Raw genomic sequence first — 13,799 nt, 5'->3', positions numbered from 1 at the left:
ATCGGTTTTTGAAAATAATTGAAAAATTTCCATCGATTTGAAAATAATTAATAAATTATAAATTAAACATGAAATTGTATTAAAAATTAATTTTAATAATTTATGACGCTATTTACAAATTGTTGAATTAAATAAATATTTATTTAAATAATATTTTACTTAAATTTATCATTCGGCGGTATTATTCTATTTTTTTAAAATACTACTTTCTTTTTTTTTTTGTCTTGAAGCGCGTAACTATTGAAAAAAATAACGACTAATTAAATGTTATCTGACTTTTTTCGAAACTGATATTTTTTCATTCTTGGGGAATAATAATTTTGTGGCAATTTTCGCGAGAATATAAATTAAATATAGAAGGAGAAGAATGCAGATTAGTAAAAATCCATAAACGTCAAGTAAAGCTATTTGCCACCATGACAAATCCATTCCTGGAGATCTTAATGCATTTTTGCCATTTTTTATGATATATCTAATCCAATATTCGGCAGTGTCAATTGGTGTCATTGGTCGATCTTTAAATGTCTCCGAAATACGTTTCGCTGCTTTTCTGCAATTAATATTTACATTTTATTAATTTTTTCACCACAAAGTTTTTTTTCTTTTTTTTGTAATTAATAATTAGTATTTTATTTTTATCCTTTTTTTTACTTTTGTTAGATTTTATTTAATTTATTATTTAATTTAATTTTTTTTATTTTTCATTTAAGATTTTATTAATTATTTTTCCCCATTTTCACTATTTCTCGGTGTTAATATTCACTATTTTTTTCCCCATTTTTCACTGTTGTGTTTATTGTTATTAATTATTAATATTTAGTATTTTTTTTCATTTTCACTATTTACTGGTATTAATATTTACTAATATTATTAACTTCGGTAAAGACGAATAATGGAGAGTTAAAATAAAATTCGTACCCCAAGGGGAATCGAACCCCTTATATTAAAAATAGTAAAATAATGATAGCAAAAACAATTTTGCACTCACTTGTAGCTGAGATCGGTGAAAATTTTACTCAAAGCATTAACAAGGTCTCTATCGCTAAAATTGTCAATGTCCAATTTTATTGCGATATTTTTCGAAACATATAAATCAATGTTTACAAATTGATCGGCAAAAAGTGGTATTCCTATCATAGGAACACCACAATAAATTGATTCCTGTGTTCCCATGAGGCCTCCATGTGTTATAAATACTTTCACATTCGGATGTTCTGCAAATAAAATTTCATTTTTATTTATTTTTTTTTATTTCTTGTTGATTAAAATCACAAATTGATGGATTTTTTTAATCAAATTTTTTTTTCTATTAAACGACATTTTTTGCAGAAAATAAATTATTGTTTATAAATTATTATTTATGAATCATAAATTATTTATAAATTATAAATTTTTCTCAAAAAAAATTATTATTTATAAATTATTATTATTATATTTTCAAATTATAAATTATTATTATTATTATTTTTAAATTGTAAATTATTATTTATAAATTGTAAATAATAAATTAATTGTTTAGACTGTGATTAATAATTTTGCGACTCACGTAAAATTTTCATTTGCGGCATCCAGGGAAGTACGTGAACATTTTTCGGCAGTCCCTCTGGTAAATCTTCCTTTCTCGGTATTTTCATTAAAACACGAACAGGTGCAATTTTCGCAAATGCTTTGTAAAAATTATCGATTATATTTCGTGGAAATGTCTCTATTCTTACCATCGAACCAAAAGTAAAATAAACAACACCTTCATTACTTTCGTCCAACCATTTCTTTAGATCCTAAGTGGTATTGAAAGAAAAACAAAATTACAATAAATTAAAAAATTGATTTAAATTTAAATTTATTAAATTTAATTTAAATTAATTACTTATTCAATTTAATAAATAAAAATTAATTAATAATAATTATTATTTAAAATCAAATTAATTTAATAAATTAAAACTAAAAAAAATTAATTAATTAATTAAATTAGTTTTAGTCTTAATTTAATTAATTAATTAATTTAATTGGCTTCCGTTTCCGGTGCTAATTGAGAGTACACGTGTTTACGCGGTAGTGTCGATTTTTTTGATTTTTTAGAGGATTATTGTGAAGGGAGGGTAAAGTAAGTGATAAAAAGTGTGCAATAGTGTGTGAGCTATAAGTGGTAAAAAAAGTATATGTGAGTGAGTAGCAGTATAAGTGAGAAAAAGGTAAAAGAGTGAACGTGGTGAGCGAGTGTAAGGTTAGAAAGTGTGAGTGTGGTGGGAGATTGGGTGGCAAGGGGAGGAATAGTAAGGGGGTAAGGTAGGGAGATGTCACTGTGGGTGACTCCGCCTAAGAAGAAGGAAAAGATAGAGTCGGTTGCGTCTGAGAACGCGGAGACAAGGACTAGGAAGGCAGGTTTGTCAAGTGAGATAGTGGGTGTGGAGACTAAAGGGGAATCCACAAGTGAAGCAGGTAGCGATACCGCTGTGTTTGATTCACCGGGTAAAGAGAAAGTAACCAAGCAAAAAGCGGACCGCGGAAAATCAAAAGAGGAAAAGGACCCAAGGGGTAGGAAATCGAATAAGGAAATAAAGGAAAGGGGGGTAAGTGTTGAAGAAGTGAGTTGTATGAAAAATTTTATAGAAAAAGGGGGAAAGGGAAAGAAAGAAATGGAAAGGGTTGATCAACGAAAGGAAGTAGAGAAGGAAGGAACGAATGAAGATCGGCGTTTCGATGAGATCATGGGGATGTTAAGGAAAATGGGGGAAGATTCGAGAAAAGGGTTGGATAATGTGAAAAAGGAATTGAAGGAGACCAGGAAAAGAGATGAAGACAGAAGCATGAGAATGGATAAAAAGATGGAAGGTGTCTGGGTGGAAATGGCAAAAATTAGAGAAATGTGGACAAGATATGAGGAGGAGTGGAGAAAGGAAAAGGATAATGTTTGGGAAAAGCTGAGTAGTTTGGAAAGGGGCATAAAAGACAAAGAGGAAGAAAGGAATGAAGAGGTAAGAAAAATAGAGGAGAGGATCGAAGGATTAGAGGGATTGGAAAGAAGGGTGGAAAGTTTGGAAGAAAGAGAGGAAGCTGGAGGCATAGAAGGGATACAGGGATTAAAAATGGAGGTAAAGGAGCTTAGAAGGCAAATGGAATTCGTAGAGAGGGAAAAAAAGAGGAAAAACATTGTAATAAAGGGAATAAGGGTAGAAAGAAGGAATGGGAGAGAGAAGGTTGAAGGGGTGTTAAACGGGATAGGGGTAAAAGTGAATATTAAAGAGGTGAAGGCATTAGGTGGGGAGGATGAAGAGGGTAGGATACGGATGTGGATGGTGGAGTTGGGAAGCGAGGAGGAAAAATGGGAAGTCATGAGGGCAAAGAGCAAATTAAGGGGTACGGAAATACGAATAGATGAGGATAAAACGAGAAGGGAGAGAGATATAGGTAGGCTGCTATTGGGAAAGGCATGGGAGGCAAGAAAAGAAGGGAGTACAGTAAACTGGGGAAGAGAATGTTTGTGGATTAAGGGTATAAAGTGGGTTGTAAAGGAAGGAACGGAAGAGGTGGTGGAAGAAAGAAGAGAGAGGGGGTTTGGGGTGAAAAGAGTCGAGAGAGAGGATATAGAAGGGGAGAATCCGGAAGCTTCAAATTAATATTCTGGAATGTGTCGGGTTTAAATAATAAAGAGGAGGGTTTTTGGAGAGATTTGAAAAAATGGGATGTTATAATTTTGAGTGAAACATGGGTGGAGGGGAGGGATTGGGAGAAAACAAAGAAAAAATTACCGAGAGGGTATAGATGGACAATGCAGGAGGCGAAAAGGGATCACATAAGGGGTAGAAGCTCTGGAGGGATGATTTCGGGGGTAAAGGATAATATTAAGGAAATTGAGAGCAAAGAGGAATGGAGAAAGGAGGATAGTATGGTAAGAAGAATTAGGGTTGGGGGACAGAATTTGAATGTGATGGGGATTTATAGAAGAAGGGGGGATAATAAGGGTTGGAAAGTGGTAGAGGAATGGATGGAAAGAGGGAAAGATGAATTAACTATAATTGGGGGGGATTTTAATGCATGGACGGGAGAGTTAGGTGGGGGAGATTGGAATCCGGAAGAACAACAATATCGAAGGAAATCGAAACATAAGGGGGTAGATAAAGAGGGTAGAAAAATGTTAAATTTAATAAGGGAGGGTGGTTGGTCGATTTGTAATGGGTGTACAAAGGGGGACATGGAGGGAGAGCTTACGTTTGTGGGAAAAGGTCAGACGGTTATTGATTACGTAATAGCTGATGAAAAGACGAAAGAGATAATAACGAAATTAGAGGTAGGAAATGAGTCAGATTCAGGTCATTTCCCACTGATAGTTGAAGTAGAAGGGCCAAGGGAAAGAATGGAAAGAAAAAGGGCAAGGCCAACAGGGAGGGATAAAATGGGAAAGTGGGACTTACAGAGTCTGATGGAGTTTGAAGGGAGGGTTAAGGAGAAAAGTAGTTATTTTGAGGAGGGAGGAGGAGTAAATTATAGATGGGATAGATTAAAAAGAGTGGTTGGCGAGGTAAAAAGGGAAATGAAGAAGGAGAGAGAGGGAAAAATGGGAACCAGAAAGGGATGGTGGGACGAAGAGTGTGAGAGGAGTAGAAAAGGGTTGAGAGAATGTATAAAAAAGTGGAGAAAAGGGGTAATGAGTAAAAAAGAGTATAATAAAAGGCACAAGGAGCACGGGAGGTTGGTAAAAAAGAAAAGGGAGGAAGGTAAGGAGCGTTATTTAAAGGAGGTGGAAAAGGCAATTGAAGAGGGTAGGGAATGGGATGTCATTAATGGGGAAAGAAAGAAAGGAAGAGAAATAAATAAAGAGATTAAGATGGAGGATTGGACGAACTATTTTAAGGGATTAAGTGGGGGAATGGGACACAGAATAAGAGGAGAGGGAAGAAAGAGAGAAGTGGAAAAGGAGCAGACAGAGATAAGCAGGGAAGAGGTGAATGAGGCGATACAAAGGTTAAAGAGAGGGAAGGCAGCAGGAGAAGACGGGATGGAGGGTGAATGTTTAAAATTTGGGGGGAAAGTAGTAAGAGAGGAGATGTGGAGGATCGTGAATATGGTGTGGAGTGGGGAGGGATGGCCAGAAGCATGGAAGACAGGGTTAATAGCACCGATTATAAAAAAGGGAGAAGGAAAAAGAGTGGAAGAGTACAGGGGAGTGACGTTGATGCCAGTTGGTTATAAAGTGTATGCAGAGATAATAAGAAGGAGATTAGAGGAAAAGGTAGAAGAGCTAGGATGCATACCACATAACCAAACTGGCTTCAGAAAGGAAATGGGAACGATGGACAATATTTACGTCCTGAATTATTTAGTTAATAGGAATTTGGGGAAAAGTAATGGAAAGTTGGTGGCTTCATTTGTGGATCTAAAAGCGGCATTTCCATCAGTAAACAGGGGAATTTTATGGAGGGTTTTAAGGGAGAGGGGTATAGAGGATGGGTTGGTGGAGAGGATAAAGGAGCTATACGAGGACACCAAAGAAAGGGTAAAAATTGGGGAAAGTTTGGGACGGGAATTTTGGTTGGGTAGAGGGCTAAGGCAGGGCTGCCCCCTGAGTCCAATATTGTTCAACATGTTGATTGCGGATCTGGAAGAAAGAATGAGTAAGAGAGGGAAGGGTGGTGTGATTTTAAGGAATGGAAGAATATATACTCTAGCATATGCGGATGAGGTGGTTTTGATGGCTGAGAATGAAAGTGGAATGAAATTATTAATGAAAGAGTTTGAGAAATATGTGAGAGAGAAAGATTTAAGTGTGAATGTAGAGAAAACGAAAGTGGTAAGATTCAGAAAAAAGAATGATAAGGAAAAAATAGAATGGAGGATGAATGAGAAGAATGTGGAAGAGGTGAATGAGTTTTGTTATTTAGGGTATTGGTTTATGTGCAATGGAAGGCAGGATCTGAATGTGGCTATGAGAGTAGAAAAGGGGGGCAAAGCTATGGGTCAGGTATGGGGAATTGGAAAAAGAAGGTTTCAGGATGATTGGAAGAAAAGAGTGTGGCTGTTTGATGCGTTGGTATGGTCGATAATAAGTTATGGAGTGGAGGTATGGGGATGGAGTGAAATAGGAAAATTGGAAAGTATGCATGAGAAATTCTTGAGATGGACGATGGGGGTAAGCTGGAATTGCCCGGGGTATATGGTGAGGGAAGAATTGGGTAGGGAGAAGATGGTCACGAAACAGAGAAGGAGAGCGAGGAATTATGAGGAAAAACTGGAGCAAGGAAGGGGAAGTAAAATAGCAGGGATGTGTTGGAGACTAATTAAGGAAGGAGAGGGAGGGTGTAAAAGGTGGGAAAAGGAAAGAAAGAAAGCATTAAGGGAAGGGGGGAAAAGTAGAGAAAAAGGGAAAGAAATAATAGAGATTTGGGGTAAATGTGATAGGGAGGAAAGATGGAAAAAGGTAATGGAGTCCAGGTACAACAGATGGTACAAAATGATAAAAGGAGAGGGATTGCCGAAATATTTGGGGAGGAAGATGAAGTATGAAAAGTGGAGTAGGGTGTGTAGGTTTAGAATGGGGGAAGGTATGAGAGAATGTAAGTACTGGATGGAAGAGGATGAAAGAAAATGCAGAATATGTGAGTATGAAAGAGAGGATTGGGAGCATGTTTTGGAAAGGTGTTGTAGTGGACGAATGGAGGAAGGGCAAAGCGTGACTGAAAGAGTGATGTGGATATTGGATGAGAATGGGCAGGGTGAAAGATGGATGAATGATTTAGAGGAAGTGAGAAGAAAAAGGAAAGAGGGATTAATTTAGTGTCGTGACGTGGGGAGGGATCATTAAGTCATATGACGATGCCAGAAAGGGCATAAGAGAACTGGAAACGGAAGCCCTGGCACTGGTTAAAGAAGCGCAATTAGTTTTTAGTTTGTTTTTTGGATTGTAAGAGTAGGTAGTTTTAAGTTAGGTATTATAAGTTGCGGTAGATTTTAAGAAAAATGTATAATAGGTTAAGTTTTTATGTATGGTTGGTAATCTCGAACCCTGTATAATGCAGGGAGAGTAAATAAATACTTTAATTAATTTAATTAATTTAATTAATTTAATTAATTAAAAATAATTTAATTTTTCATTACAGTTTCTCCAAGGATATCAAATTGAGACAAAAAAAAGTATCAAAATTGTTGCGATGCAACAATTTTGATACTTTTTTTTGCCTCAATTTGATATCATTCGAGAAACTGAGAAATTTAAAATTAATTTAAATTATTTTTTTAATTCTTTGAAGAATTGTTAGTAAAAAATTAAAAAACCTTGGATAATTCAGGACTGTCGTCTTGAATATGAAGACCTCCGACTTCGATGAGCGCTGGGGTAAATGGTCTCACACCATTTAGAGAAAAATATGAATTCACAAGTATCATTGCGACTTGAGATTCAGCTTCCCTAACGCCAATGGCATCGGGTCCAAGATATTTACGAATAATATCAGTTTGTGATTCAGTCAAGTAATTGAAATAAATTTTATTATAATTTGCACTAATAAGGTTGTAGAGTCTCGATGAAAAATCCAAATTTTCCTTATAATTTATTAAATTATTCGAGACGAATGCCAAATTTTCGGGATTTGAAATTATATCGTGCATCCAGGGATAGAGAACTGCGGAACTCGCTCCAATTACCGGAACATTCCACAATGAACCCAGTGCCAAAAAACAGTGCGCTCCGAAAATCTGAATTTTTTTTTCAAACACAAAAATAAAAAATTAGAAATTTTATTTGGAAACAAGAATCAAAAAATTTATTTGTAAACACAAAAATCAAAAAGTTTATTTGGAAACAAGAGTCAAGAATTTTATTTGCACACAAAAATCAAAAATGTTATTTGGAAACAAGAGTCAAAAATTTTATTTGAAAACATAAAAATAAAAAATGTTATTTGGAAACACAAAAATCTAAAATGTTATTTCGAAATACAAGAATCAAAAATGTTATTTGGAAACACAAGAATCAAAAAATTTATTTGTAAAAAAAAATAAAAAAGGTTATTTGCAAACAAGAATAAAAAATTTTATTTAGAAAAAAAATAAAAAAATTTATTTGAAAAAAATTACCGGGAAAATGACAGGTAACCGTTTACAAATAACATTTTTAATTTTTGTTTGGTTATTAAATAAAAAATGATATTTAGAAACACAAAAATCTAAAATGTTATTTCGAACTATAAGAATCAAAAATGTTATTTGGAAACACAAGAATCAAAAATTTTATTTGGTAAAACAAAAATGAAAAATGTTATTTGGAAACAAGAATCAAAAATTTTATTTGGGAAAACCAAAATGAAAATATTATTTGCAAAGAAGAATCAAAAATGTTATTTTGAAAAAAAATCAAAAAATTTATTTGGAAATACAAAATTCAAAAATGTTATTTGGAAACAAAAATTAGAAATTTTATTTGTAAAAAAATCAATAATTTTATTTCGAAATACAAGAATCAAGAATGTTATTTGCAAATAAGAATCAAGAATTATATTTGAAAAATTCAAAAATTTTATTTGAAAACACAAAAATAAAAAATTTTAGTTTTGGAATTAACAATTGTCAGTCTTTAATTGAAGTAAAGTTTAATACTCTTGAATGTATTGTGTTTTTATCATTTGTTTTCAAACAATGATGAATCAACTGAAACTCGAGAATTTTTTCCTCTTTAAAGCGAATCGATATAAATTAATTAATCGTAAACTATAAATTATTGATAAGACGAAATGAGTCTTATTGAAAGAGAGAACAATGACTTGCAGATTTTTCTAACTAGTTATTCTAAAGATACTGTGATTATGCAATTTTTCGTATAATGCAGTCTGCTAGGAAATTGTCATTGTAGAAAAAAGTCGTTCTCACAATGACATAACATTTTATTAAATTATCTAATAATAAATTTTTTTCACCAAACTTGTCATTAATGTGTATATAGTGTTTATAATTTTAAACAGCTTTTAATTTTCGTTTTTAATTATTTTTTCAAAAAACTTCTAATTTTTAATTATGATTACTTTTTTAAGAGCTCCTAATTTTTAAATAGAAATTATTTTTATTTCTATCGTAATAAAAAATGTTTTCAATTACTTTTTGAAAAATCTATATTTGCTTTTTCTTTCCTATTTTTTTTTTTTAAATTTTATTTTTAAATGTTTTGAATTTAAAAATCAATGAAATTCTAATTTAGTTGTAAGGTAATTACAATTAAATTTCTAATTTAGTGTCATGAGAAATTAAATAATAAAGAAAATTAATTCTATAAAATTGTTTTAAAAATTAAAAAAAATATGAATTAAAAGTCATAACTTAATTTGTAAATTTATCTCAAGATTCAAAAAAATAAAAATCGTTACTTATAAATTATTGTACAAAAACAAATTTTTATTCATGAAAAATATTTATTTTTGTTAGAAAAATGTTGTAACTTTTGTAATTTGTATATATTTGAATATGAAATAATTTATTATCTGCGAAGAATTTTATTACAATTTTTTTTAAATAATTAAATTCTTGCTAGAAGTTTTATTAAAATTGTATTTAAACTAATTGAAATTTTAATACCTATTGTATTAAAATTTTCGAAAATAATTAAATTCTTTATAAAAATTTAAATAAACTTGTTATTTAAAATTATTAAATTCTTATAGATAATTTTTATCAAAATTTTTAAAAATAATTGTATTCTTTAAAGAAATTTTATTACAATTTTTGAAAATAATTTAATTTTATCAAAAAATTCCATTAAAATTTTTCTTTAAATAATTGACATCTTTCGAGAAAGTTATTAAAACTATTTAAAATAATTCCTGCGCTAAACTTTATTATTCATGAAAATAATTAAGAGAATATTTTCGAAAAATTTTATTAAAATTTTTGAATTTTTGAAAATAATAAAATTCTTTCAAGGAATTCAATTAAAATTTTGTTGAAAATAATTGAATTCTTACAAAGAATTGTATTAAAATTGCATTTAAAATAATTGAATTCTTGTGAGAAATTTTATTTGAAAGAAATAAAATAAATAAAACTGTATTTCAAATAATTGAATTTTGGATGAAGAATATATATAATTTTATAAAAATTTCCGAGAATAATTGAATTTTTTCGAAGAATTTTATTAAATTTTTTCATTAAAAATAATTGAATTCTTAGGATGAATTTATTTGAAATTTTTTTAATTAATTAAATTTTTTTGAAGATTAAAGTAAAATTGTCATTGAAAATAATTAGGGTAGAGTGGGGTAAAAAAGCCACATTTTTACTTTTGATGCTGTAAAATCTGTATTTAAAATTATTTTCTCAAATTTCCAATTGTTATTGAAAGTTTAGTTATTAAGCTTGAAAATTCTTGACGGAAATATTTTTTATCTCATGAAAGGACTAAGTTATAAGAGTTTTACGGAAGCACTGTAAGTGGCTTTTTTGCACCACCTGGTGGGGTGAAAAAGCCACCCTACGATTTTAGCAAAACATGTTATCAATTTAGGTATTTTTATAGTTTTCCTTTATTTATATGACAAATAGTCTTATTTGAAAAATATTTTAATAATTATGAAAGAGTTTTTAGCAAGCAAAATTGAAAATTATATAGAGTTTACCTGTTTTCGATTTGCACTGCCAATTTTTCGTACCTTTTTTAGAAGTTCTCTTTAAGTTTCACCACAGATAACATATTTCGTTGCAACCGTTTATTCATTGTTTATTTTTTTAATGCACTTTGAACTACTTTTTCGTCGTGTTTAATTTATTTTATTAAATAAACACGAGAAATTTTGTAAAATAAGAAGGTTAGTTTAAATAGAAAACAAGTGAATTTCACAAAATATTCAATGGATTTTTTGCCCTGGCTTTTTTACACCCAAGACTAGTTATTAAAAAAAGCAAAAATAAATTGTTAATTCAGTTCAATTTCCAAAAATTAACATTGTATACGTTTTCGGTATGCTTTTCTCCTTATGTACAAACATTTATTTTTATTATTCGTTCACTTAATCAGACTGTAATATGTTTGAAAAGTTCACCAAAATGTTTTCAAAAAAGCAACAAAAAATTAAAATTACAATAAAAACAATATTAATCTAGGTACAACATTCAAACTAGATTCAAAAGTTGCGTATTACCTAATAGTATTTATATTCTAAACAGCTGATAAATCGGCTTAATAGTTTTTAAATAAAACTCAAATGGCTTTTTTACACCATGGCTTTTTTACCCCACTCTACCCTAAATTCTTTTTGAAAAATTTTATTAAAATTGAATTCAAAATAATTGAAGTCCTGCTAATAATTTTGGTTCCCATGAAAATAATTTAATTTTTGCGAAGAATTTAATTAAAATTTTTGAAAATAATTGAATTCCTGAGAATAATTTTCGTTCTCATGAAGATAATTTAATTTTTGCGAAGAATTTAATTAAAATTTTTGAAAATAATTGAATTTCTGAGAATAATTTTCCTTCTTATGAAAATAATTTAATTTTTGCGAAGAATTTAATTAAAATTTTTTGAAAATAATTTAATTGTTTTGAAGAATTTTATTAAGTTTTTTTTTAAATAATAAATAATAATAATAATAATAATAATAATAATAATTAATTAGTTAATTAGTGGATTTTTTAAAATTCTGAATCTGAAATTATTCAACAATTGATGTTGACATTTGAAAATAAAGAACTTTATTCGTTTGTTCGAAAAAAAAAATTATGAACGAAGAAAAATAATCTAGGATGTTTTTGTAATTTTATCCCTTTATTATAATTTGTAAAAGTAAATGTAAAATTATTTAATAATTTTTAATTTTCTTCTGCTTTTTTTTGTTTCCAGGTCAGTCAATGAAAAAATTCTTTCGGCGGAAATTACTTGTGAGTAGAAAAAAAGTATTTTCTTTTAAATTTATGTGTAAGGCATGAGGTTGAATATCTTACCTCGACAATAATTGCATCGTATGGCGGATCATTGGGTGGATTTTGTAGGAAATTGAGAATTTTTTCATCACCCATACCCTGGCAAAGTTGATTGCCAGCAACATTAGCGACAAAAGTCACTGGTGTTCCGGATGTGTACAATTTCATCTCGTGATATGTTAAATTATTCACGAGTCCTTGCGTGACTTGAGGATAAACAATATCCGAATAATTAGGATAGGGCTTTTTCAATGGGAACGAACTTATCACGTCCACTTGATGCCCCATTTTTGCGAGACCTTTCATTAATTCACCGTACATCATGAAATGACTTTTTGCATTGAAGGGAAAAATTCCCAAAATACGATAGGCATTGCAGTATGAAAAGACACTTATAATTAGTGTCAAATGTGTCGTTAGTTGCATTTTTAACTTTTTTTTTCTATTCACACTTTTATTATTAAATTAAAATTAAAATTTGTTTAAATTAATCTTATTTAATTATTAAATTTAATTATTTAATTTAATTATTCAATTTAGTTTTTTATTCAAAAAAGTTCAATTTAATTTTATTCAATTATTCCATTCAACTATTCAATTTAATTATTTAATTTAATTTTTTCAACATAATTATTCAATTTTATTGCTCGATTTTATTGTTCAAATTTATTATTCAATTTATTTATTCAAGTTTATTATTTAATTTCCTTTTTTTATTTAATTACTCAACTTAATTATGCAATATAATTATTAAATTTTATTATTCGATTTTATTATTCAATTTTATTATTCAATTATTTCTTAAATTTGATTATTTAATTTACTTTTTCAATTTACTTATTCAACATAATTATTCAATTTTATTGTTCGATTTTATTACTCGATTTTATTATTCAATTTTATTATTCAATTATTTCTTAAATTTAATTATTTAATTTACTTTTTCAATTTAATTATTCAAGTTAATTATTCAAATTTATTGTTCGATTTTATCATTCTCACTATTTAATGTAAATTAAAGTTCTATTAAACTGAAAAATAATGAAAAATTTTTAATATAATTTACAAAATGCAATATTATGTTTCACTTGCAATGCTTCTTTCTAATTTTTTATTCCGTCAGTTAATTTTTCTAGTAGCGTAATTTTCATTTGTATTTCTTTCCTCATTATACATTTCACAATTTTTTTCTGGTAATTCTTGAAAATTAAAAATTATTTTTGATATTAAATTTTAAATATTTTTTTATGAATAGAATTGGTCTATTATTTTTAACTTGTTTTATTTATTTATCAAAACAATACTATTCTTCTATTTAATGAATTCTTCGTTGTAATAATAAATTTTTAAAAATGAGACACTAAATGGAAATTTGTTTTCAGAATCGAAACATTCTTCCTTAGCGACTGATCGGTTAAAGAAAAAATTTTTTTGCATATCCCCTCTAGTGAGAGATTTTTATTTTCAAAATTAGAAACATTTTTTTTAGAATAATATTGGAATGACTCGTTAAATGACAGTCCAACTTTGACAATATATTTAGGAATGCGTGCAAGTATTCATTAATACTTGCGCAATGATGAATGAAAATTAGTGGAAAATTGTCTATCATCAAAAATGTTGCTTCGAATTAAAATAGTAACAACTGTAAAATGTAACACAAAAAATTAAATTAATTTCGGTTTTTTATTTATTTGTAATTATTATTGTTTTTATTGTTATTGTTATTTTTATTACATAAATATTAATAATAAGAATAATATTAATAATAAAGTAATAAATTTAATAAAATAATAAATTAAGTAAAAAAAAAGAAATGGAAATTAATAATAGAATAATAAAAAAAAATTATAATTGAACAAATATAAACAAAATAGTGAAAAATGACAATAAAAGTTTAT

General features: G+C 28.8%; 2 protein-coding genes across 9 annotated transcripts in view; one reads left to right on the top strand and one right to left on the bottom strand.

Moving 5' to 3' along the window:
* Nucleotides 1–13,799, top strand: part of LOC122501958 (calcitonin receptor-like) — a 314,998-nt gene that overhangs the window by 164,161 nt on the left and 137,038 nt on the right. The window lies entirely within an intron of this gene.
* On the bottom strand, nucleotides 140–12,379 carry LOC122501957 (UDP-glycosyltransferase UGT5-like). The gene is made up of 5 exons (XM_043611758.1): nucleotides 11,920–12,379; nucleotides 7,270–7,689; nucleotides 1,547–1,778; nucleotides 989–1,214; nucleotides 140–550 (listed from the first exon to the last, which is right to left on the bottom strand). The coding sequence occupies exons 1-5, from the start codon at nucleotides 12,322–12,324 to the stop codon at nucleotides 268–270; spliced, it is 1,566 nt and encodes a 521-aa protein (XP_043467693.1). The 5' UTR covers nucleotides 12,325–12,379; the 3' UTR covers nucleotides 140–267.

Source organism: Leptopilina heterotoma, unplaced genomic scaffold (assembly GCF_015476425.1).
Source record: "Leptopilina heterotoma isolate Lh14 unplaced genomic scaffold, ASM1547642v1 Lhet_219, whole genome shotgun sequence".
In the NCBI taxonomy this organism is placed as follows: domain Eukaryota; kingdom Metazoa; phylum Arthropoda; class Insecta; order Hymenoptera; family Figitidae; genus Leptopilina; species Leptopilina heterotoma.
Note: the sequence above shows the minus strand (reverse complement) of the source record. Positions and strands in the feature narration are given on the sequence as shown.